The 27,056-nt window shown below is 42.8% G+C and overlaps 1 protein-coding gene across 1 annotated transcript in view; it reads right to left on the bottom strand.

Moving 5' to 3' along the window:
- Positions 1-27,056, bottom strand: part of LAMA1 (laminin subunit alpha 1) — a 150,365-nt gene that overhangs the window by 6,541 nt on the left and 116,768 nt on the right. Inside the window, exons 48-58 of the mRNA XM_060027766.1 lie at positions 26,205-26,329; positions 22,949-23,099; positions 22,158-22,302; positions 21,530-21,671; positions 19,055-19,169; positions 18,689-18,859; positions 15,594-15,745; positions 14,712-14,897; positions 6,573-6,708; positions 5,177-5,289; positions 1,760-1,949 (exon numbers count right to left, since the gene is read on the bottom strand). Of these exons, the coding sequence (XP_059883749.1) occupies positions 1,760-1,949; positions 5,177-5,289; positions 6,573-6,708; positions 14,712-14,897; positions 15,594-15,745; positions 18,689-18,859; positions 19,055-19,169; positions 21,530-21,671; positions 22,158-22,302; positions 22,949-23,099; positions 26,205-26,329 (1,626 nt within the window). The remainder of the gene's footprint in view (positions 1-1,759; positions 1,950-5,176; positions 5,290-6,572; positions 6,709-14,711; positions 14,898-15,593; positions 15,746-18,688; positions 18,860-19,054; positions 19,170-21,529; positions 21,672-22,157; positions 22,303-22,948; positions 23,100-26,204; positions 26,330-27,056) is intronic.

Here is a 27,056-nt window from a genome sequence, read left to right as displayed (position 1 = left end):
TTGAGAGGAGGCTGAGCCTGGAGCCGGTTAGAACACAGCGTGCTCCAAAAACAGAAATATAGATCAATGGAACAGGATAGAAAGCCCAGAGATAAACCCACGCACCTATGGGCAACTAATCTATGACAATGGAGGCAAGGATATACAATGAAGAAAAGACAGCTTCTTCAATAAGTGGTGCTGGGAAAGCTGGACAGCTACAGGTAAAAGAATGAAATTAGAACACTCCCTAACACCATACAGAAAAGTAAACTCAAAATTGATTAGAGACCTAAATGTAAGACCAGACACTATAAAACTCTTAGAGGAACACATAGGAAGCACACTCTGACATAAATCACAGCAAGATCTTTTTTGATCCACCTCCTAGAGTAATGGAAATAAAAACAAAAATAAACAAACGGGACCTAATGAAACTTAAAAGCTTTTACAAAGCAAAGGAAACTACAAACAAGACAAAAAGACAACCCTCAGAATGGAAGAAAATATTTGCAAATGAATCAACAAAGGATTAATCTCCAAAATATATAAACAGCTCATGCAGCTCAGTATTAAAAAAACAAACAACCCAATCCAAAAATGGGCAGAAGACCTAAATAGACATTTCTCCAAAGAAGCCATACAGATGGCCAAGAGGCACATGAAAAGCTGCTCCACATCACTAGTTATTAGAGAAATGCAAATCAAAACTACAATGAGGTATCACCCCACACCAGTTAGAACAGGCATCATCAGAAAATCTACAAACAACAAATGCTGGAGAAGGTGTGGAGAAAAGGGAACCCTCTTGCACTGTTGGTGGGAATGTAAACTGATACAGCCACTATGGAGGTTCCTTAAAAAACTAAAAATAGAATTACCATATGACTCAGCAATCCCACTACTGGGCATATATCCTGAGAAAACCATAATTCAGAAAGACACATGCACCCCAATGTTCACTGCAGCACTATTTACAATAGCCAGGTCATGGAAGCAATCTAAATGCCCATCGACAGATGAATGGATAAAGAAGATGTGGTACATATATACAACGGAATATTACTCAGCTGTAAAAAGGAACGAAACTGGGTCATTTGCAGAAACATGGATGAATCTAGGGACTGTCATACAGAGTGAAGTAAGTCAGAAAGAGAAAAACAAATATTGTATACTAACGCATATATGTGGAACCTAGAGAAATGGTATAGATGAACAGGTTTGCAGGGCAGAAATTGAGACACAGATGTAGAGAACAAACGTATGGACACCAAGGGGGGAAAGTGGTGGGGATCGGGGGGTGGTGGTGTGATGAATTGGGCGATAGGGATTGACGTGTATACACTGGTATGTATAAAATGGATAACTAATAACCTGCTGTATAGAAAAAAAACAAATTAAAAAAAAAAAAGAATACGGCATGCTCCAGAGTCCTAGTCACAAGAACACAAATGCCATGATGTCAGGTTTGGCCCATTCATGCCACCCTGGGCTTGATTTACTTCTCGTCAAGCCAAGGACATTTCTGGTGCCTTTTTTTCATTTACCAATGTTTGCTGAGTGCCTACTAAGTGTCAGGCACTGAGTGAGGCCCTGGGGATATTTCCAGAAGCAGAAAAGGTCCCTGCCCGCAAGGAGTTTACATTCTATGGGGCAGATGTCACACACAAAGCAAGCTGGAAATCAAAGGGGATGATCCCAGTACCGTGAAATGGAGTGGACACTAGGGACACGTGGAGCAAAACTCAGAACGAGTGATCACAGCTTCCTGAGAGCGTACCGTGTGCCACTGGCCATCACTGAGCAGCGCAGGGTGCGAGACTTTTGTTCTGCCCTTCCCAAGATCGAACATGAAGTGGAGGCGGCCCCCGTGCAGCTGCAGCGTGGCGTAGTCAACCTGGTTTTGATGAGCCATGTAGTAAACCAGGCCACTGGAGGCGAATGTTCGGATACTTAGCTGGACCAAGAGCCTGGAGGGAAGCAAGAGCTCAGCTCTCAGGGATATGCTTTCACTTTTACTCTTTAACCTCAAAGAGAGACCCCAATAAGTGTTTCAACATTTATATTTAACATCTCAGGTCATTCATCCCTTCATTTACTTGTTATCCATTCATTCAACTCATGGTTACTGCGTACCTCCACCTGCCAGGAATGGTTGTAGGAGCAGAGGATCAAGCAGTGGACCGAGGAAGGCCCCTTCCCCGCTGAAACTAATACCAGAAATGTATCAGGGTTAAAACTGGGGCATGTGAAGGCCCAAGTGGTGGTTACATTAAGTAGTCAGAGCAGGCGACTCTGAAAGATGGTTATTTCTGAGATCTGAAGGAAAGACAGGAGGAAGCCCCACAGACCTCTGCAGGAAAGGCCTGCATTTCGTTTTCAGACAGTGCAGAGTATGTGAAAACCACCGGTTGATTCTGGTGGTCGGCCAGGAATCCCCAAGGGGGCCATGTGGGAGACGGCCCCACATAGGGGTGGAGGAAGGTTTCGTCTGGGTGTCTCCCCATAGAAGGGAGCACAGGGTCACCGAGGCACACGGGGACAGGGGAAGGAGAGCGTGGCGGATTTCAGTGTAAGTGCAGTGGGAAGTCACGGGAGGGTTTTAAGAAGGGGGATGGGCATGGCTGGATTTGTATCTTAAAAAGAACCTGTGATGTGAAAAGCAAATCAGATGGGGCCAGGGTGACAGCAGGTGTCAGGCTGGCAGCTGTTACAAGAGTCCACAGAGGCCAGGTTGGGGCTCAGACCAGGGTGGTTGGGGGGCGGGAACGCAGAGGAGGTGAATTAACACATGAAATGTTCTGGATGAAGAAGCCTCAGGACTTGCTATGGGACTGAATTTGAAGAGCAAGGGAAGGAACAAGCTCTAGATGTGGGCCTTGGGCAGCCAGGTGAATGGTGGTGACGCCTACAGAAATGCAGGTTTCGGGGAGACGGTGAATTCTCTCTGGGTGCACTGAGGCTGAGAGGCCTGTCCCCATCCACGTGGAGATGTCCAGGCGGTTGGGTGTACAGCCCGAGTTCTAGGTGGAGCTCAGAGCTAGTGATGTGGATGCTGGTGCGAATAGATGGCATTTCACAGCCACTGGAACACAGAAGGCGCCGTGGAGGGGAGGTGGGAGGGGCGCTGCCCCCTCTGATAGCAGAGGAGCCGGAGGAGGAGACTGAGCAGCGGGCGGGGCAGGGGTGAGGGGAGCGTGGCGCCTCGGCCGTGAAGGATGCAGAGGGGCCCAGGGCGCTGATGCCGCTGAGCGCCTGGAGGGGGCGGCACCACCACGCACAGACGTGGCCGCAGCAGGGCTCCGACGACCTGGCGAGGAGCAGCGAGGCGAGGCTGACCGGGTGGGGAGAGGAGGGAATGGGAGGTGGGGAAAGACAGACAGCCACGTACGGCAACTCTTCCAAAATGTTCCACTGTGAAGCAGAGCCAGGATATTGAGTGGGGTGGGCTGGGATGTGCAGTGTACCAGAGCATTTCTGTTTTAAAAGTTAGGAACTCCTAGAGAGGAAGTCGGCGCAGTGGTCACAAGCATCTGGGTGGGAGTCTGAGCAGGTGCCTCAATTTCCTGGTCTATAAAATGAAGATAATACCCTCCTCACAGGATAATTATGAAGACTAAGTTGGGGTTTGTGTGTAAAATACCGAGACGGTCTCTGGTACAAGTGTTTGCTCCTTGGTCTCCCTGATGACGGGGTGATGGAGGTGATTCTGTGTGCTGACAGGATCAGGTACGAAAGAGGGAGAAATGGATGCTGCCCGTGTCCTGGGAGGAGGGGTGACGGCTCCAGTGGGCAAGACGGGGACCCTTCCTCCATGTGGCAAGGGAGGGGCGGGGGGACAGAGGCAGGATGCTCCTTCTGATGGTGGACAGAACGGGCTCTTTCTTCTCAGTGACGCAAGACAGCAGCTGGGGCATGAAAGGAGCTGTGGGGATGCATAGAGTTTTGAAAGAAGAGAAGAAGCTGCGAAAAATAAAAAATGTGAAGGTATTAGAGACGTATACTGGCTCCCCATATGTTTGGAGTTTGGAGGCTCCATCTGAGATCTGTGGCCACAGCTTTAAAGTCAAACCAGGTAGAAAAAAGAGATGCATCTCTGCAGCCCTGACCACCAGCTCAGGTTCTGGCATGGATTAGGCCCTGTATGGGCTTTACCTGGGGTCACAGTGAAGAGGAGAGGGTTAAGGGAGTTTGCAGAGGAATACCTGTAATAAAGGCATCAAACCTATCTGGGTAAGGGGGTAAACTGTGCTGTGGGAGATAGAAAAAGGGTGATGATGCTGAGAAAGCATGAGGGCTCAGGGGTCTTGATGCGGTTGAGGGACTGCTGGAGCCGGAAGTAAGGAGGAGGAAGAGGGTTTCATAGGATGCTTAAGGTAGAGGTTGTGGAGGTGGGGTGGGTACTTATGTAGTACTCAAGGGTGTGAGCATGGGAGAGGGTGGCTCAGAGGGAAGGACGAAAAGATCTAAGCCAGAGGACCTCAAAGATGAGGTGCTGGGCGGCTGCTGAACTCATGGGGAACGATGGCAGGGGCTGCAGAGAGAAGACGCTGAGCCGAGATGTGTACTGGGGCGGTGAGCTCAGATGACACGGCAGAGGCACAAGAGCATGGCAGGCCTGAAGGTGCGGACCTCAGGGCTGAGCCACAGGAAGAGCAGGGAGGACTGTGGGTCCTCGGCCATGAGATCCCTGGGATGTGAGCTGGCTTCACTGAACGGAGAAGGGTACCTGGGACAGGCATGTGTGAGGGCCAGGGGAACGTGCAGACTGGTGTGGGTGTGGCACCAGGAATTTGGGGGCACAGTGAAAGTTTGGGTAGGCAGTTTCATCAGATTAGTGAATGCTTACTGTAGAATGGGGTTCAAAGGCCAGATGATAGATCCAGAGAACCTGGGATTCCAGAAGGAAGGGGGATTTAGATACCTACATACTTTCCTACATACACACAGACAGGCAGCAACCAGCCATCATCAAGATGGGGTAAAGACAAACCACAGCACCCCACTTAATCACGTTTAAGCATCTGAGGTCCACAGAGGCTGCCTTCCCCTCTTTGCCTTCTCACTGCTGCCCTGTGGTGGCAAGTTGAACACTCCATGGTGAAACACAAGAAGCTTCAAGACCCATTGCTGAAGAATACGTCCTGCACTCATCTAGCAGTGAGATACCTCATGAGGACATTAGAGCAACGCCTACCTCTTTCTGACAGCCAGCTGATTAAAGGGCAGCACCAAGTGGCTGCCTCCTGCGAGGCCGAACTGGCGGGCGTTGGGGACGTACTCCGGGGCTCTGTCCACGGCACACAATTCCTGTAAGACATGCACATGGTTCTCAGCCACACACGACCAGGACCCCCACTAACACTGACGCGTTTTTCCACGAGGGAAACATCTCAGAAGCAACTGTGTCAGAGCACCAGCAACACAAACACACAGCACCGATTTTACCTTCTTTGCTTCGAACAGTTTACTATACATCCCTTTCTCTCTCTGAGAAGGCAATTAGAGTTTTTGTTTTTCACCTCAGCCCCACTCAAGTTCACCTAAATTCCCATGAATTTTCATCAGGCCTAAGGGGCAAAGGCCTTGCTCTGCACCCCTGTGCCCCTGAAACCCCTGCTCTGAGGAGGGCCTGAGGATGTCAGCAGTTACAGGAGCACCTGCCTCACAAGCACCGGGCAGCTGTAAGTGCCCACAGGTGACAGGCCGAGCCAGTTCCACCCAGACAGGAGCGGGTGCAGCCAGGAGGAGCTGGCCTGAGGGGCAGGTGCCCTGACTCCGGACCAAGTGAGGCCTTAGACTCAGTTTTCCAGGTTGGTGGACGGATGCTACCAAGACAACTGTCCTGAACTCAAAGGTGGGCCCTGCTTGCAAGGTACTGCTTTTGTGTGATTGTGCCATCTAAATCAGAGGGTAAACTTTCAACCAAGGAAGTAGAGAAATCAGAAAAGGGAAAGAATAGTGAAAACTGACAATGGCTGCTGTTAAAAATACTTGGTCAAACTGGCTTTTCCTAGATGAATCAAATCTTTTTTTTTAAAGCAACAATGATACGTACGATGGCCTGTATAAATACTTATTTTCATGTTTCTGACTAAATCCAAAGTGATACTGAGTCCTTATAAAGCCTCTGCCTCAGAGCTGGCTGTGTGGCAACCAAAAGACGCACCCGAGCATTAGAGCTTGCAGCTCGGGACACTCTGCCATGTCTGATACGCTGTTTTCTCAGAGAGCCATCCCGCTTGCCCTGCTGCTTCTCATCACAGGGGTGACCCTGTAACTCTCCCAGATTCCTTTGGAAAGTGGCTTCCAGCTGGTTCATCCAGCCAATGGAAGGCAGTGCTGGGAGGCTGGAGAGTGAATGGGAGAAGCCGCGTGTCTCTCCCTCCTTCCTGTCTCCCTGGCAGGGCCTGTCTTCTCGTGCTCCAGAACCCACTGGGAGACGCTCTGCTCAGACTCGCTCCCTGGGCAGCCCCGGCTCTTCCCTCTGCTCCTGCGGCTTTATCATGAGGTCCCCATTTTAACGTCCTCTGGGTGGTGCTCTTTTTTTCTGACTGGACCTGAACCATAGAATTAAAGAAAGCCCTTCTTACTGGACTTGGTAAAGGCTGGGGCTCTGGCAGGAGTTCGCCGTCCTCTCCGTGGAGAGCCAGCTTTGGCCGTTCTGAGAGCAAGCAGGAGTCCAAGTCCACGTGTTCATAGCCAGTGGCACTAGTGAAATCCAAAAGTCTAGATACAAACAAAGTGTTTTCAAAATTAATGGAGATAATACAAACCAACCCATGAACCAAGGTCATGTGATTATTGAACACTTAAAATCCATTAAAAAACATTAATATACGCGTGCCACAACTACTGAAGCCCGAACGCTTAGAGCCCATGCTCCGCAACAAGAGAAGCCACTGCAAGGAGAAGCCCACGCACCACACAGGAGAGTAGCCCCCACTTGCCGCAACTAGAGAAAGCCCGCATGCAGCAACAAAGACCCAATGCAGCCAAAAATAAATTAATTTTTAAAAAATCTACACACTACAATTCTGAAAGGCAAAACTATAGAGACAGAAATGACATTAGCAGCTGTCAGGGACTAAGCATGTGGGAGATGACTGACTATAAAGGGGCACAAGGAAACTTTCTGGGGGTGATGGCAATCAAATGTGTAGTAGTTAGATAACTATGTATTTGTCAAAGCTCATCAAACTGTACACCTAGAGAGTTAATTTTGCTGTATTTAAATTATACCTCAATAAACCTGACTTTTTAAAAAACAAACATTAATATAATACTCTTAGAGTAACCAAATTGACCGTCTCCCACACTGACTAGAAGTCCACATAACCTCCCTTATCTATTGTCTTGTTTGATTCTTCTGCCTGAAATGGCAGCCCCCTGTCCGCCCGCCCCGCAGCCCATCCCCCCCTGTGTCCATCTGGCCATTCCTGAGTGTCCCTCAGGAGTCGGCTCAAATGCTGTCACCTGCTCCTGCAGCCTTGGCTGGGCTGCCTCAGGGCAAGAAGCTGGCTGTGGCTCCCACAGCGCTGCACAGAAGCCTCCATGAAACACTGGCTTCTTTCTCACAGTTTCCCTTTGCCAGGAAGTCGTGAACTACCCTGGTCATATGTCCCTTTACTCTACAACATGTCCCCTGTCTGCACGTCCTTTGTTGGCACTTTCTGAGGACATGGCTGTGAACAGTAGTACATAGATGTTTCTGCCCTTTCAGGTCCCCAGTCTCACGGCTTTCAGGAACAAGAAGGTCACTCTCCACACCTCCCCTCCCAGGAGCCTGTGCGGCCCACCACTATCAGGGTCCCGTAAACCAGGGGCAACTTCCACGGGAGAACACATGGTGTACCTCAGGCTGTTGCAATGTTACGCTGGCCTCTGCCGCTGCAGGCTCGCCCCGCATCTGTACCCCTCCCTACTCCCCCCAGCCGAGTGAGCCAGAGCCCCCACATCAGCTGCTCCTTTAACCCCGTCCTGTCTGGGCAGGGAACTGACACCCTCAGGCGACCTACATGCAGAGGCGGGGCCAAATCCAAAGCTGAACCCCAGGAGCTGTGTGAACAAAGAAGAGAAAGGGAAATCTCTCCCAGCAGCCTCAGGAGCAGTGGATTAAATCTCCACAATCAACTTGATGTACCCTGCATCTGTGGAATACATGAATAGATGACGAATCATCCCAAAATTGAGGCGGTGGACTTTGGGAGCAACTGTAGACTTGGGGTTTGCTTCCTGCATCTAATTTGTTTCCGGTTTTATGTTTATCTTAGTTTAGTAATTAGAGTTTATTATTGTTGGTATATTTGTTAATTGATTTGGTTGCTCTCTTCTTTTTTTTATGTATAGATATATTTTTTTTTCCTTTTCCTCTACTTTTTTCTTTTTTTCGTGGCACGTGGGCCTCTCACTGTTGTGGCCTCTCCCGTTGCGGAGCACAGGCTCCGGACGCGCAGGCTCAGCGGCCATGGCTCACACATGGGCCTAGCCGCTCTGCGGCATGTGGGATCTTCCCGGACCGGGGCACAAACCCGTGTCCCCTGCATCAGCAGGCGGACTCTCAACCACTGCGCCACCAGGGAAGTCCTCCTTTTTCTCTTTTTGTGAGTGTGTATGTGTATGCTTCTTTGTGTGATTTTGTCTGTACAGCTTTGCTTTTACCATTTGTCCTAAGGTTCTGTCTGTACATTTTGTTCTTTTTTTTTTTTTTTTTTTTTTTTAGTTTTTAGCAATTGCTATCATTGGTGGATTTGTTTCTTGGTTTGGTTGCTCTCTTGATTCTTTTCTTTTACTACTTTTAAATTTTTTTATTTTTAATAATTTAAAATTTTAAGAACTTTATTTTATTCTTTCTTTTTTTCTCCCTTTTCTTCTGAGCCATGGGGCTAACAGCATCTTGGTGCTCTGGCCACATGTCAGGCCTGTGCATCTGTGGAGGGGGAGCCGAGTTCAGGACATTGGTCCAGCAGAGACCTCCCGGCTCCACATAATATCAAACGGCAAAACCTCTCCCAGAGATCTCCATCTCAACGCTAAAACCCAGCTCCACTCAACGACCAGCAAGCTACTGTGCTGGACACACTATGCCAAACAACTAGCAAGACAGGAACACAACCTCACCCATTAGCAGAGAGGCTGCCTAAAATCATAATAAGGTCACAGACACCCCAAAACACACCACTGGACGCAGTCCTGCCCACCAGAAAGACAAAATCCAGCCTCATCCACCAGAACACAGGCACCACTTGCCTCCACCAGGAAGTCTACACAACCCACTGAACCAACCTTGTGGGCAGACACCAAAAACAGTGGGAACTACAAACCTGCAGCCTGCAAAAAGGAGACCCCAAACACAGTAAGTTAAGCAAAATGAGAAGACAGAGAAACACACACAGATGAAGGAGCAAGGTAAAAACCCACCAGACCAAACAAATGAAGAGGAAATAGACAGTCGACCTGAAATAGAATTCAGAGTAACAATAGTAAAGATGATCCAAAATCTTGGAAACAGAATGGAGAAAATACAAGAAACGTTCAACAAGGACCTAGAAGAACTAAAGAGCAAACAAAAATGATGACCAATGCAATAAATGAAATTAAAAATTCTCCAGAAGGAATCAATTGCAGAATAACTGAGGCAGAAGAATAGATAAGTGACCTGGAAGATAAATAGTGGAAATAACTACTGCAGAGCAGAATAAGGAAACAATGAAAAGAATTGAGGACAGTCTCAGAGACCTCTGGGACAACATTAAACGCACCAACATTCGAATTATAGGGGTTCCAGAAGAAGAAGAAGAAAAAGAAAGGGACTGAGAAAATATTTGAATAGATTATACTTGAAAACCTCCCTAATATGGGAAAGGAAATAGTTAATCAAGTCCAGGAAGCACAGAGAGTCCCATACAAAGATAAATCCAAGGAGAAAGATGCCAAGACACATATTAATCAAACTATCAAAACTTAAATACAAAGAAAAAATATTAAAAGGAGCAAGGGAAAAGCAATAAAATAACATACAAGGGAATCCCTATAAGGTTAACAGCTGATCTTTCAGCAGAAAGTCTGCAAGCAAGAAGGGTGTGGCAGGACATATTTAAAGTGATGATGGAGAAAAATCTACAACCAAGATCACTCTACCCAGCAAGGATCTCATTCAGATTTGACAGAGAAATTAAAACCTTTACAGACAAGCAAAAGCTAAGAGAAATCAGCACCACCAAACCAGCTTTACAACAAATGCTAAAGGAACTTCTCTAGGCAGGAAACACAAGAGAAGGAAAAGACCTACAATAACAAACCCAAAACAATTAAGAAAATGGGAATAGGAACATACATATCGATAATTACCTTAAATGTAAATGGATTAAATGCTCCAGCCAAAAGACAAAGACTGGCTGAATAGATACAAAAACAAGACCTGTATATATGCTGTCTACAAGAGACCCACTTCAGACCTAGGGACACATACAGACTGAAAAGTAAGGGGATGGAAAAGATATTCCATGCAAAAGGAAATCAAAAGTAAGCTGGAGTAGCAATTCTCATATCAGACAAAATGGACTTTAAAATAAAGACTATTACAAGAAACAAAGAAGGACACTACATAATGATCAAGGGATCGATCCAAGAAGAAGATGTAACAATTGTAAATATTTATGCACCCAACATAGGAGCACCTCAATACATACGGCAAATACTAACAGCCATAAAAGGGGAAATCGACAGTAACACATTCATAGTAGGGGACTTTGACACCCCACTTTCACCAATGGACAGATCATCCAAAATGAAAATAAATAAGGAAACGCAAGCTTTAAATGATACATTAAACAAGATGGACTTAACTGATATTTATAGGACACTCCATCCAAAAGCAACAGAATACACATTTTTTTCTAGCGCTCATGGAACACTCTCCAGGATAGATCATATCTTGGGTCACAAATCAAGCCTTGGTAAATTTAAGAAAATTGAAATCGTATCAAGTATCTTTTCTGACTACAATGCTATGAGACTAGATATCAATTACAGGAAAAAATCTGTAAAAAATACAGACACATGGAGGCTAAACAATACACTACTAAATAACCAAGAGATCACTGAAGAGATCAAAGAGGGAATCAAAAAATACCTAGAAATAAATGACAGTGAAAACATGACAACCCAAAACCTATGGCATGCAGCAAAAGCAGTTCTAAGGGGGAAGTTTACAGTAATACAATCCTACCTCAAGAAACAAGAAACATCTCAAATAAACAACCTAACCTAACACCTAAAGCAATTAGAGAAAGAAGAACAAAAAACCCCCAAAGTTAGCAGAAGGAAAGAAATCATAAAGATCAGAAATAAATGAGAAAGGAATGAAGGAAACAATTGCAAAGATCAATAAAACTGAAAGCTGGTTCTTTGAGAAGATAAAAAAAATTGATAAACCATTAGTGAGATTCATCAAGAAAAAAAGGGAGAAGATTCAAATCAATAGAATTAGAAATGAAAAAGGAGAAGTAACAACTGACACTGCAGAAATACAAAATATCATGAGAGATTACTACAAGCAACTCTATGCCGATACAATGGACAACCTGGAAGAAATGGACAAATTGTTAGAAAAGCACAAACTTCTGAGACTGAATCAGGAAGAAATAGAAAATATAAACAGACCAATCACAAGCACTGAAATTGAGACTGTGATTAAAAATCTTCCAACAAACAAAAGCCCAGGACCAGATGGCTTCACAGGCGAATTCTATCAAACATTTAGAGAAGAGCTAACACCTCTCCTTCTCAAACTCTTCCAAAATATACCAGAGGAAGGAACACTCACAGACTCATTCTACAAGGCCACCATCACCCTGATACCAAAACCAGACAAAGATGTCACAAAAAAAGAAAACTACAGGCCAATATCACTGATGAACAAAGATGCAAAAATCCTCAACAAAATACTAGCAAACACAATCCACCAGCACATTAAAAGGATCATACACCATGATTAAGTGGGGTTTATCCCAGGAAGGCAGGGATTCTTCAATATATGCAAATCAATGTGATAAACCATATTAACAAATTGAAGGAGAAAAACCATATGATCTCAATAGATGCAGAGAAAGCTTTCGACAAAATTCAACACCCATTTATGATAAAAACCCTCCAGAAAGTAGGCATTGAGGGAACTTACCTCAACATAATAAAGGCCATATATGACAAACCCACAGCCAACATTGTTCTCAATGGTGAAAAACTGAAAGCATTTCCTTTAAGATCGGGAACAAGACAAGGATGTCCACTCTCACTATTATTATTCAACATAGTTTTGGCAGTTTTAGCCACAGAAATCAGAGAAGAAAAACAAATAAAAGGAATCCAAATTGGAAAAGAAGAAGTAAAGCTGTCACTGTTTGCAGTGACATAGAGAATCCCAAAGATGCTACCAGAAAACTATTAGAGCTAATCAATGAATTTGCTAAAGTACTAGGATACAAAATTAATGCACAGAACTAGCATTCCTATACACTATTGATGAAAAATCTGAAAGGGAAATTAAGGAAACACTCCCATTTACCACTGCAACAAAAAGAATAAAATACCTAGGAATAAACCTACCTAAGGAGACGAAAGACCTGTATGCAGAAAACTATAAGACACTGATGAAGAAATTAAAGATGATACAAACAGATGGAGAGATATACTATGTTCTTGGATTGGTAGAACCAACATTGTGAAAATGACTCTACTACCCAAAGCAATCTACAGATTCAATGCAATCCCCATCAAACTACCAATGGCATTTTTCACAGAACTAGAACAAAAAATTTCACAATTTGTATGGAAACACAAAAGACCCCGAATAGCCAAAGCAATCTTGAGAAAGAAAAATGGAGCTGGAGGAATCAGGCTCCCTGACTTCAGAGTATACTACAAAGCTACAGTAATCAAGACAGTATGGTACTGGCACAAAAACAGAAATATAGATCAATGGAACAGGATAGAAAGCACAGAGATAAACCCATGCACCTATGGTCACTTTATCTTTGATAAAGGAGGCAAGAATATACAATGGAGAAAAGACAGCCTCTTCAATAAGTGGTGCTGGGAAAACTGGACAGCTACATGTAAAAGAATGAAATTAGAACACTCCCTAACACCATACACAAAAATAAACTCAAAATCGATTATAGACCTAAATGTAAGGCCAGACACTATAAAACTCTTAGAGGAAAACATAGGCATAACACTCTATGACATAAATCACAGCAAGATCCTTTTTGACCCACCTCCTAGAGAAATGGAAATAAAAACAAAAATAAACAAATGGGACCTAGTGAAACTTAAGAGCTTTTGCACAGCAGAGGCAAACATAAACAAGATGAAAAGACAACTCTCAGAATGGGAGACAATATTTGCAAATGAAGCAACTGACAAAGGATTAATTTCCAAAATTTACAAGCAGTACATGCAGCTCAATATCAAAAAAACAAACAAATGGGCAGAAGACCTAAGTAGACATTTTTCCAAAGAAGATATACAGATTGCCAACAAACACATGAAAGGATGCTCAACATCACTAATCATTAGAGAAATGCAAATCAAAACTACAATGAGGTCACACAAGTCAGAATGGCCATCATCAAAAAATGTACAAACAGTAAATGTTGGAGAGGGTGTGGAGAAAAGGGAACCCTCTTGCACTGTTGGTGGGAATGTAAATTGATATAGCCACTATGGAGAATAGTATGGAGGTTCCTTAAAAAACTAAAAATAAAACTACCATATGACCCAGCAATCCCACTACTGGGCATATATCCTGAGAAAACCGTAATTCAAAAGGAGTCATGTACCCCAATGTTCATTGCAGCACTATTTACAATAGCCAGGACATGGAAGCAACCTAAGTGTCCACTGACAGGTGAATGGATAAAGAAGATGTGGCACATATATACAATGGAATATTACTCAGCCATAAAAAGATACGAAATTGAGCTATTTGTAGTGAGGTGGATGGACCCAGAGTCTGTCATACAGCGTGAAGTCAGAAAGAGAAAAACAAATATCATATGCTAACACATAATATGGAATCTTAAAAAAAAATTGGTTCTGAAGAACCTAGGGGCAGGACAGCAATAAACACACAGACGTAGAGAATGGACTTGAGGACATGGGGAGGGGGAAGGGTAAGCTGTGACAAAGTGAGAGAGTGGCATGGACATATATACACTTCCAAATGTAAAACAGACAGCTAGTGGGAAGCAGCCACATAGCACAGGGAGATCAGCTTGGTGCTTTGTGACCACCTAGAGGGGTGGGATAGGGAGGATGGGAGGGGGATGCAAGAGGGTGGAGATATGGGGATATATGTATATGTATAGCTGATTCACTTTGTTATAAAGCAGAAACTAACACACCATTGTAAAGCAATTATACTCCAATAAAGATGTTAAAAAAAAGCGCATGCCAAAATGTATTTGACCTCTGCTGTGTGTTGACAGTACTATGGAACTAATGTTTAGTGGTTCTTTTTTTCTCATGCATGATGACCAGATTTTTCCATCATTCTAGTCTAATAAAGCCATTTGGCGGAGTTTATAGAACACGGGATTCACTTGTTATTCGGGAACTTGTAGAATTTGGGGCCATCTCAAACAGCAAAATTACGTTGTAGGTTAGTGTCAGTGCTGGGCATTAAAAGATCAGGAAGTGCAAAATCATGCTGAGAGCACAGTCACACTTACTCCATGTTAAAGATCAGGTTTTGGATACAGCCATGGAATGAGCTTCTCATCTTGAGCATGGGTGTCCCCTCGCCCTCTGGAACACCACCTATGTACAGGTTGGACACACTTATTGTCCTGCTTTCTGCTGATGGGCCCAGCTTCATTTCCACAGGAGCTGTCTCATCCAGTTGGACAGTGATAATTCTAAAAGGTTAAAGGAGAAAATAAAGGTTTTCAAATATAATGAAACATAACTGTCCATTTTAATATCTAATTCCAGCAAGTTCTTACTGAATTATAAAAGTGCCTTGAAGATACATTTTAACATGACATTTAACATGTGTGTGAATAAAAAAGTGAATCTTGGATAATAAAACTTACAGGTAAACGTTCTCCAAAAATGAATGGAATGTGATTAAATATTATTCAGTTCAATTGCTTTTTGGAGAGAATCTTTTACTTCTTTACCTGTGACAAAATGTGCAGTGTTTTTTTTAAAACTTTTGGTCTACAGTTCTGGAGAGAAATTATATAGAAATGTTGATATGACACTGTTTACTATTTCACTGTTTACATTTTACTATTTACTATTTGCTATTTTACCATTCACTATTAGAATTTACTAATACTGTAACACTATTCGACACAGAATTATTCCAGTGTAAAGAAACTTTATGCCGGGTCCCAGAAAAGGGCAGGTTTAAGGATGTTCAATTATGAAAATTCTGCAAATATCTTATTACAAAGCAGATCAAATTGTTTTCCAAAGAGGTATTCTATCAAGCTTCTAGAATTATTTTGGAATTATAAAGACTCTGAATGACATCATACTAATTATCCCAATCATTTCACTGCATACAGGCCTCCTACTGGGGAGCCTTCGTAAGGTGACGCAAATACCTCCCGGTCCTTATCAAGGAGATGGAATGCTCTTGACCGTCACCATATGTGCCCGTGGGAGCATGCAGGAGAGCTCTTCTCAGGCTGGTTCCATCCCCAGGATTAACATGCACTTCGATGTGGCCTTCAATTAGCATGATGGAAAAGAAGGGCTGGGAAGGTCACACAGAGAATTCCCAAAGAAAAGACATTACTATAGGATTTAAAGAATTATCATCTTATGAAGGTAATGTGGGAGTATTGGCACCAAGGAAGCAGTTCCTTAAGAATATCACCATCTAACAACTATTTTATACTTTGTATATTGCTTTCTAACCTCTGCTGACATAATTTACATTCTGTATTATGCTATTATCACTAACCATATCAAAGATTTCCATTTCTACAGTCTTCATACTTATTATTTATTGCTACATTATGTACTAACAAACAGTTACACTGTAAGTCATTGATCTGTTTCTCCCTTTCCCATTTTATTGAGATATAATTGACATATACCATTGTGTTAGTCTTAGGTATACAACAGAACCATTGGATATTTGAATATACTGTAAATGATCACCTCATATAGTTACAAAATTTGTTCTTGTAGTGAGAACTTTTTAAGATCTACTCTCTTAGCAACTTTCAAATATGCAATATGATATTGTCACTATAGTCACCATGCTGTACATCACATCCCCAGAACTTATCTTACAACTTGAAGTTTGTACCTTTGACCCCCTTCACCCACTTCTCTCCTGCCCCTACCTCTGGTAACCACTAATCTGTTCTGTCTCTATGAGTTTTTTTTAAGATTCCACATATAAGTGAGATCATACAGTATTTGTCTTTCTCTCTTTGACCTATTTCATTTAACGTAATGCCCTCAAGGTTCATGCATGTTGTTTTCAATGGTAGGATTTCCTCCTATTTTATGGCTGAATAATATTCCACTGTATAAATAAATAAATAGATATTGATAATATGTATACATATACACACACCACGTCTTTATCCATTCGTCTGATAGACACTCAGTTTGTTTCCATGTCTTGACTACAGTAAATAATGTTGCAATGAACAAGAGGATATAGATATCTCTTCAAGGTAGTGATTTCATTTCCTTCAAATATATACCCAGAAGTGGAATTGCTGGATCATATGGGAGTTTGATTTTTAATTTTTTGAGAAAGCCCCATACTGTTTTCCATAGTGGCTGTACCAATATATTATACATTCCCACTAGCAGTGCACAAGGGTTCCCTTTTTTCCACATCCTCACCAGCACTTGTTATCTCTTATCTTTTCTTTTTTTTGTTTTTGCGGTACGCGGGCCTCTCACTGTTGTGGCCTCTCCCGTTGCGGAGCACAGGCTCCGGACATGCAGTCTCAGTGGCCATGGCTCACGGGCCCAGCCGCTCCGTGGCATGTGGGATCTTCCCGGACCGGGGCACAAACCCGTGTCCCCTGCACTGGCAGGCGGACTCTCAACCACTGCGCCACCAGGGAAGCCCATCTCTTATCTTTTTTGATGGTTGCCATTCTCAGAGGTGTGAGATGAAATCTCACTGTGGGATCTATTCCTTTTTTAAAAATGTAGGTAGTTTCTAACTTTTTATTACCATACATAATGAACATTTAACTGTTTTTTTTTTTTTTTGCCTGTGAAATTTTTCTAAGATTTCTAAAGGTGGGATTAAAGAGTTGAAGGTTTGAAAATGTTTAAAGCTCTTAACACTCTTTTGCCACAATGAGAGAGGTCCACCAGCAGAACTGGAATGGGAGTGTTTCACAAGGTCTTGCCAGCACTGGATGACACCGTTCCTTTTTGCTGACTTAGTAGCAAACTTTGATTTATAAGAGGTCCTATTAAGATTGGTGGAGAAAAACAGTTTGATAGTTCCTCAAGAAGTTAAACATAGAATTCCCATATGACCCAGCAATTCCACCCATAGGTATATACCCAAAAGAATTGAAAACAGGTACTCTAACAAATACTTGTATGCAGATGTTCGTAGCAGCATTATTCACAATAGTCAAAAGGTAGAAACAACCCCAAACGTCCATCAGTGAACTAATAAATTATGCTCTGTATACAGTGGGATACCATTCAGCCATGAAAAAGAAGGACGTGCTGATACATGCTACAATGTGGATGGACCTCGAAAGCATGCTAAGTAAAAGACAGAATATCACTCATATGAGTCCACTTATATGAAATATACAGAATAGGTAAATTCATTCCTAGATACAGAAAGAAGACTGGTGGTTACCAGGGTTCGGGGAGGGGGTGAATGGGGAGCGACTGCTTAACAGGCATAGGCTTCTCTTTTGGGTGATGAAGATGTTTTGGAACTTGATAGAGAAAGTGGCCTCACAACATTATGAAAGCACTAAGTGCCACTGACTGTTTCACCTAAAAATGGTTACTTTTATTTTATGTAAATTTCATCTCAACTTAAAAAAAGGAAAAAAGATTGGTGGAGCCCATAAACCAATCTGTCCTTGTCAGACCTTCACTCAGTGTCTTGTGAGGTATCTGGGGTCTACAGACTGGTGTTCCAGGTCAGGCTCTGAAATAACAGGTGTGTGATCTTGTGCAGGTTAGCCAGGCTCTCTGAATCCATTTCTCCCTCAGCAAAATACAGGAAGCAGCATTCACCCTGAAGTGTGGCTGTAATAATTATACAGCAATGTCTGTAAAATACCTTGCACAGTAGAGAACAGTACTCTGAATTGTAGCTGCATGGCTTCTACTTCATTAATACAATACATTAGTATTCTGTGAATCTCTTCAAATTACATAATATATAAAGTTCAAGCAGAGGAAAGGTAAATATCACCTATCCTATAAGAATCCTAGGTAGACAGCAAGGATCTTTCTTCTCGATGGCTAAACAAGGAAGATGGATTATGCAACACAAAGAGACCGCTGATTCGTAAGGGAAAGACATTCAGCAATAATCACTTTTGCTTATTAAAAACGCACACCCATTAACAACCAGGCACACATGTTGTAGAATACATGTTATGACTAAGTCATCTTCCATCCAGTGTTTCCTGAAGTCATTTCCTTCCTGAGCTCCTGGCTTGAGAGCCTTTGAGCCACTCACCTTGTGGGCCTGCCGGTGACCTTGCTTCTCCCCATGCTGGCCCAGGGCAGCCAGGATGATGCCGCTGCTGTTCCTGGTGGCAAATGTTGCCAACAATTCCGAATCTGGTGACAAGGACTTGGGTGGCAATTCAACGTAGCCGCCTCTCAAGAAGCTAACGCTTCGGACAGGCTGGTCACAAAGGAGAGGAGAAAGCACCGTGAGGCCCACCCGCATGCTGAACCTCCCACCCTGGAGGCTGCTGCCGTTTTCCCCACCACCTCTTTTCTGTTCACACCCCTGGTTTAGATCCTGTTGCCTTATTATGTTAGTAAATCAGTGGGCATTTATAGAAACTCATCCCAATATTAATAAAACACTTCCCACCTCCAGTATACAGCCTTTTCTCACTCCGTAGGAATTTCTGAGTAAATCAAAGGTCGATCTAGATATTTCCAGGTTTTTGATACAGCCCACGTAGCTTTTGCTGGTGACACCTTTCCTGTAGGGAAGGGCAAGAGAACAACAGCAACCAAACTGGATTTTATAACTCCAGTTTTGAAAGAAGAAATAAAAATGGACCTACAAATAAGAAAGATCTCTTTCCTTGTGTCATTCTCATAAATGTCTAGGTCTCCCTCTAACAAGACTACTGATGGTGAGAATTCAGGTCAAACATGTACTCTCCTTAGGACTAAAGAAAGGGATTGAATTTATGAGGCTGATTACCTAGATGGCTACCTAGATAAAAGCATGCTTAATATTTTAAGGGAAACTATTATAGTCAGTACCATTTAGATATACTCACTAAAACAGAGGCTAATTATAAGAGAGACAGTGCACTGCCATAAGGAAATTATAGCACTTAGATTTCAATTCAGTCTCCGTGTAGAGCAAACATTCACCTCCCACGGGGGCAAGTGTGGGCAATGTGATTTCCCAGGATCTCGGTTAGAGACAGCATCGGCTCTTGTCCATACCACATATTCATGAACTTCCTCCTGAAGGAAATAACTGCATTTGGTGAAGTCTGGGATTATCCAGAACCCTTATTTCTTTGATACTAAGCCAATTCCATATTTTTATTAACAGAAATCGCCACTCTGCTGGGTGAGGTGAGCTTCAGTGTACTCAGGCTAACATTTCCAAATGATGAGACTACTGAACATCTCCCAGTTACACCCTGAAGCATCAGCTAGTGACAGGAGAACTGTGCAGGAACATGGCTTCTTGCTACATGTCATATCTCACTTTTTCTCTGTGCTATGCAATGAGCTGTCGGCCATTAAGAAACCACATGATTTAGGGCAAATTTCAACCTTTCCGAATCTCAGTTTCTTCCATTGTAAATGAGGAGACTGGCCCCGATGATACCCGAGACCCATCTATCATGAAAGTCTGTGATTTGAGATGTCTTCCTAGTAAAGGGACTCTGTCCTTTTCTCCAGGGTCTACGCTGTGTACCATTTAGGTAAAGAACAAATGAATTACAACACAGCTTGTAACCTCAGAAACATCCCCAATGCCACTGTGTTAGGAATGACATCTGTAATCAGGGATTAAGGGAGAGGCTTCCAGTCCTGGCTCTGCCTTGGCAGAGGGGTAAGACCTGGGACAAGCGACCAACTCCGCTGAAGTTTTGGGACATTTATTTCCAAGACCCTGAAGGTGGGTGACTGTGGTTGTAAACTATGTTCCTTGGAACTTTCACACATTTCTGGCAGAGAAGGGGGTGTGTCAGGAAGTGGATTCTGGGCTGCTCAACCCATAGCAACTGGAGTGGCTGCACTTCTGTATAAGAACCCGGCTTGAAGATGAGGTACTGCTACAAATATACATTTGAAAACCACGGGGCTGAGTGACTCGGTTTGGACATTTGGTGATTCCACTCCCTGGAAGCTAGGCTGCCTTGACTGTTGGCCGTATATGCCTTTTTTATAATGGTGTGAAACTTAGAGCTTACTTTGTCCCCAGTCCAAAATTACAAAACTGAGGACAGTAAACTACAGAAAGTTTATGAAATTATTAAAGTCACAAAGCTAAACAAGAACAAGAATCAGTGCATCTCTCCTCTGCTACCTTTAATCCAACTTGCTGATGCTGGTCTTTAAACTTTCACATACATTATTCATTCTAATCACCAAAAGGGGAATCCAGATAAGTCTGCAGGAAGCATGATTCCTTTCTTTTTGTCACCAAAAAGATTCTACCACTCTAGAATGTCTGGACAGGAGAGTGACGTGTGATGGAAAGTGGGTCTCCAAATATTGCACAGTAACAATTTTTAGATGTTTTATAGGCAATAAACAGAAAATCATAAGTTCTATTGCAGAAGGCTTTCTTTACTTCCCAATTATATGGCATACTAATCAAAACAGAACGTTATAGGTTAAATGGTGTTTCCCCACCCCGACCAAAAGATTTTGAAATCCTAACCCCCAGTACCTGTGAATGTGACCTTATTTGAAAATAGGGTCTTTACAGTTGTAATCAAGTTAAGGTGAGGTCAGTACGGTAGGTCCTAATCCAGTATGACTGGTATCTTTATAAAAAGGGGAAATTTGGACACTGAGAGACACACACAGAGGGAGGACAGCGTGTCCACACAGATAAAGAATGCCACCTACAAGCTGAGCAATGCCTGAAGCTACCAGAAGCTCAGAGAGAAGCATGGAACAGATTCTTTCTCACAATCCTCAGAAGGAAGTGGCCCTGCTGACACCTGATTTTGGAACTGTAGCCTCCAGAACTGTGAGAGAACACATTTCTGTTGTTTAGGCTGCCCAGTCTGTGGAACTTTGTTACGGAAACTAAGGCAGTTGGTAATTAGGGACATGAAAATTCTGCAATGTGATATCATACCTTACAACTCTTGACCTAGGTAATCCACCCACATAAATTGGATCCTTATCTAGACGATTGAGGTCAGAAGATGCTCCTGGAGTTTCCCCTTGCTTGGTTTCTTTGTAGCTGGTGTTATATGCATCAATAACTGCTAGGAGTCCTAGAGAAGATCAAGAGGAATAGACAAGAAAATGAGTCATTTTCTACAATAAAGTAAACACAGACGTCTAACAAAGGTCATTTACAAAGACATATTCTTTTACATTCTGCGAATTTGACCAGGGGATGTTCTTGACTGTTAAAAGACAAATGAAAACCCTCTTTACAAAAGTCAATAAATCCAGAATATACATGCTAAATGGTAGCAGTATGTGTGTCAAAGAAAACAGAATCAATTTTATCCTTGACTCCAATTCAGCATTTAACGTTAAATAATGCATTTGGAAACCACAGACAGAGAATTAGAATATTCCTCCAGCAAAATGTGAATCCTGGTGCTCAGTATTCCAAAGAAAACAATGGCTTTTGATTAGAATATCATTTAAGCATACCTAGAAAGCTAAAGTAAAAAAAGACTGCTGACCTTGGAAAGATTTCTATTCCTATGAGGGCGACCGGCATTCCGTCCGTCTACCTGTGCATTTACCTTGCTTTCTGTTTCGCTGGAAGGCAATTTTGTACCAGGTTCCATTATTATAGCGTCTGTCAGTAGTAAGAGCAAGAGGCCCAGAACCCAGGTCAACTGTAACTCTAACTCTGCCGTCGACCAAGTCGATGGATAAAAAGTCTTTCTGTAATAAAGAAAAGTTACCCAAGCCTCCATTATTATCACAATATTTGCTTTCTCTTCAAGTCAGGGATGGCGGAAACCTCCTACAGTCAAACTAAGAAAACAGGATCTGGCCCAACAGTCCAAAACTAAAAGTGTCCACAAAGGCTTTCTAGAATAATATACAGACATATGTCAGATAAACTCATGGTCATCAAAATCTACAATGCAGGAAGAGAAGTGGAATCTCTATTTTTTTCATTTAGATTGACAACTGGGCCAATCCTAAAAATAAAACTAGAAGATTGAGAAAAATCAGCAGCACTTAAGATAAAAATAAGAACATGAACTTCCTGCAATGGAATTCAAATAAGGTGGTCAGAGTGAGTAAAACAAGACGTCTTATTCAAGCTCAAAATTTAATAATAAATGTTCAACTGATATTTATAATGATAGGAAGCTATTTTCTACTTGATATGCTTCTATATTTTCCAAACATTCTTCAGTAATTTTGTACTGACAAATCATTTAAAAAGGGGGACTGATATGGCATATATACGTATATATTATCCTAGCATGTGCTCATAAAACAATCATCAAACATAAATATCCTCATAGCAATCCAACTGTATACACACAGTAGGGTGCAGGGCCCCACAGACTCTTACGGTGCCATTTGAAGCCAGGTAGAGAAGCAGCCCATTAGGTGAAAAGGTACTAAAAAGCATAATTATCTGCGTCACAGTAGCCCGGAGCATCTTCTCCACGACAGAATACCCACTCCCATCAAAATGGAAGGAAGCACCTTCATTTTGGGGGCTGCAAGGACAGAAGGTGAAATACAATCCATTCTTAGGAAGGCAGTTAAATAGAATACATGATACTTCTACTGAGTTCTTCCTCACAAAAGTCGTGATAGAGCATTTATTTCCATAATTTGATAACAAGTGTAAGTCATAATATCTTAAAATATGCTCCCCATGAGATCATGCGAGACAAGCACCCAGTTGCCTTGTAAGGAAATGAAAGTTAACATGGGCAGTGTTCACTGTAGCAAAAAGAAATTCCCTCAAAGGATGGATTACTGCTATAAATAGTTCTACTTAGTGACTAGATTTTCATTTGTTCTAATTCTCTTAATGTGACTTTGATGTCCCTTAATGTCTAGTTTCCTTTAATGTCCTTTCTTAATTCCAGCACTTTCAGAATAAATTTTTTACTGGCATGTATCACCTTATGCTTGTTTTTAACTAATTCAACTAAACTGGACTAATGATGGAAAACAAATATGTACCAATGTGCCAAAAGGATCAGTTTGCAAAAATATCATTGACAAAAACGAATCTCAAAAATCTGCAGGATAAGCTTACAGCAGTTACATACCATGGACCCCAGCACTTCTTAGATAAGTGTTTTCCAGTTTTCCCAACGTCTCAATAAGCTGACTTGATTCACTCTTCAGGTACAAAGTACTTAGAACATATTCTTATGTTCAAAAAGTACTTTTCTGGAACGTCATAGGGCTCGAAAGTGAATTAGATTAGGGTGTTTTGGGGTAAGAATTTGCATTTTTCCCAGCTGAAGGTGCAATAACCACTCTGTGTCACATCTCCAAGCAGGAACAGAATAACCCAACAGTGAAATTGTTTCCATTAACAAAACAAAATGTAGCAGTGCTTTGTAAAACCTGAGGTTTCAAATTTATAGCTTTCTACAGTCCTGCTTTTTCTAAAAATTTCCGTCTTGAGATCTCTTATAAGGAAGTATAACTTTAAGGAAATGCACTCTGCATAAACAAACTGTGGCCTAATTCTCAATTATTTAATCCTTAAAACTTTGGCCTCCTAGAAGCATGTCCCATTGCTTTATCTTTTGGCAACCGGTTTCATGTAGCTAAGGACACACACTCCAGAACCAGATTGCTAGGGTTCAAATCCCAGCTCCCCAACTTACTAGCTGTGTAACCTCAGAGAAGTTACCTAACCCCTCTGTGTCTCATTTCCTTCATTTGTAAAATAGGGGTAACACTAGAACCTCTCTGGAAGAGCTATACATGATTTAATACATGTAAAGTTCTTTAAACGGTGCCTGGTACATAGCAAATGTTCACTCTGGTTTAGCTCTGAGAATTGTACTGTGTTCAGAGGTCCTAGTGGGGTCCCATTTTGCCTATTAAAAGCTGAGCCTCAAAGATTAAGTTCTTGCCCAAGAACACACACAAGAAAATGCAAAGCCAGGTTTCAAACGAAATTCCAGAAATCCGTCTGCCCTCTCCCTCCCCAGAACTCAGGAGTTCTCTGTTCTCAGGAAGGTTGAGTCTTTGCTTCTGGCTTCTCTCCTTCAGCAGGGCCTGCCCCAGTCAGGTGGCCACCAAGAGGGATGAATGCAAAGGAAATGATGACTGAATGCGATTCTCCTGAGAAGGCTCACATCCCTCGGGTCAGCGGCACATTTCTGGGGCTCGTCCCCTGTGGGTCAGACTTCCGTTCTATAACCATGAGGCCCATATGCCTTTCCCCAGCTGGGCCTCAGGAAGGCAGCTCCAGGCCCCTGCCTGGGTAAGAGGCCGGGACAAATGACAAAGGGTCTGCCACAGCACTTCATGGCTGGCTCTCCTCTAGCGCCCAGCATTTATGGGAGGCCGGGGGGAGCGCTGCGGTCGGGAGGACCGGGCAGACGCCCTCCCTCCCAGCTCTCAGCCCCGTGACCCTGGAAGAATGACTAGACTGCTCTGATCCAAGCTGGCACCCATGAGATGGGGACCTGTCAGACTCTGTGCAGCTGTCCCGTGAGTGAGGAGGCATCACTCGGGCCCCACGCCCAGGATGCTCTACCTACCATCGCCCCTACAGCGCAGAGCTCTTTTTTATGTTACCACAAAAAAGTATTTTAGGTAATTTTCCGTAGACCATGAGACATTGAAGGAGATAAGCTTGGGTGACTGATGTTGCCATCACCAGTACCGAGCAGAAGGCCCAGAAACAGATGACTGTCCGGTCAAGGTCAGCCATGCAGCCAATGCTCTATTGCAACAGCCTCTCAAAACTAACACAAGAATAAAGGCCTGGGCTTCCTTGGTGGCGCAGTGGTTGAGAGTCCGCCTGCCGATGCAGGGGACACGGGTTCGTGCCCCAGTCTGGGAGGATCCCACATGCCGCAGAGCGGCTGTGCCCGTGAGCCATGGCCGCTGAGCCTGCGTGTCCGGAGCCTGTGCTCCGCAACGGGAGAGGCCACAACAGTGAGAGGCCCGCGTACCGCAAAAAAAAAAAAAAAGAATAAAGGCCTGTTGACTAAATGGAAGTTTTTTTCCCATATTTAGATGTGAACTGTTAGAATCAATGGTTTATTTTATACTATCCTTGAAGGATCTGAGAGATTGTTCATAATTATAAACATATGCTGACACCATGTTAGAGAAGTGTAAGTATATTCAAAGAAGAATAAAAAAAAAATCAGCTTACTTGGTAATATAAATCAAAGTTAAAGGTAAATGATTATATTAAGAAAAAAAGTTTTTAAATCTAAAGGACATCAATGGACCATGCTAATGATTTAATAATGGAAAATTACACACAAAGGTAAAAAGCGCAATGAATTCTAATTACTGGCCCGCTCAAATGGATTCCGTTGCTAGAAGTAGTTTATTAACTCACTGAGCTAAAGTTTTTGGCTAGTAGGTAGGGGCACTTATCTAAAATGAAGACAGTTTTAATCCATTTACAAATGTAGACATAAAGCACCTGTTTGTGTCTACTTCAGCACTTGCGAAGTATGTTCTATGGAACATAAACAGCTCTGGAATGCTCCTTTTTAAAAAGAGATCAGGGTCAAATGAGTTTGGGAAATGCTGCAACTCTAACCTCCTCCCGGGACACTGTTACCGTGCATGTTAGCATCTTATGTGTTACTCATGGGGCACGTTACCTTCCAAAGCAGCCGTGGCACTTTCCCTCCCTTTCAATATAGTTCCATAGGCCAATCGACCGTCCATTCAAGAAGGCCTCTCCCATGCAGCCTTTAAAATGAGTAACCTTCACAGCAGGAGACTTCTAATGTAAACAAACAAACAAACATAATCCAAGTATATTTGTTGAAAAGAAATATATTCTCTAAGTGCACAAAACTCCTCCTTGGGAGCTCAAATCTAACAGATCCAAATTTTGAGAAAACAACATCCAGGAAAATGACCAGTCTGTAATCACTGAACTTCCTTCCAATTATGAATTGGAATCCTAGCATCAACACAGCAGGACAAGATCTCAAAGGTCAGGTCAGTTACTAGGGTCACTGGAGAGAAGGCCCTTTAACTAATGAGGAAAGAGACCCAGAGAATGTGGTCAGTGGTGAGGGCCTGCCGGGAACTGGGACCCTTACTCTCATTTCAGAGCACTGAACCAAGTCCAGGTGAGTGAACTTTATTGGGTGAGAGGGTAACTGATGTAATAAAATATATGATGGGCTCCTTTGCTAACTGCTGATTAGTATTAGTCCACCACTAGAGTCAGAATAGAGATAAAGGGAGTTTACAGAAATTCATGTGGAATATTGAGTTTCCTCTTTTATTATTGGGGGAAAAAACCAAATAATAAAATGAACCACTGGCTTCTTTTCCATTATGCTATCTATTAAGCATGATCCTTTACAAAACCAACCCAACTCTGCAGATGAACTGTCCTTAAACAAAATAACAGAAGCAGGAAAATCTTCATCTGCCTAGAATATTTTCAAAAATTTAAACATATTCATTTTCTACGTTGGTAAAATCAGCCAATCAGC

This window comes from Delphinus delphis, chromosome 13, assembly GCF_949987515.2.
Source record: "Delphinus delphis chromosome 13, mDelDel1.2, whole genome shotgun sequence".
Taxonomy (NCBI): Eukaryota; Metazoa; Chordata; class Mammalia; order Artiodactyla; family Delphinidae; genus Delphinus; species Delphinus delphis.
This window is presented reverse-complemented; position numbering and strand designations above follow the sequence as displayed.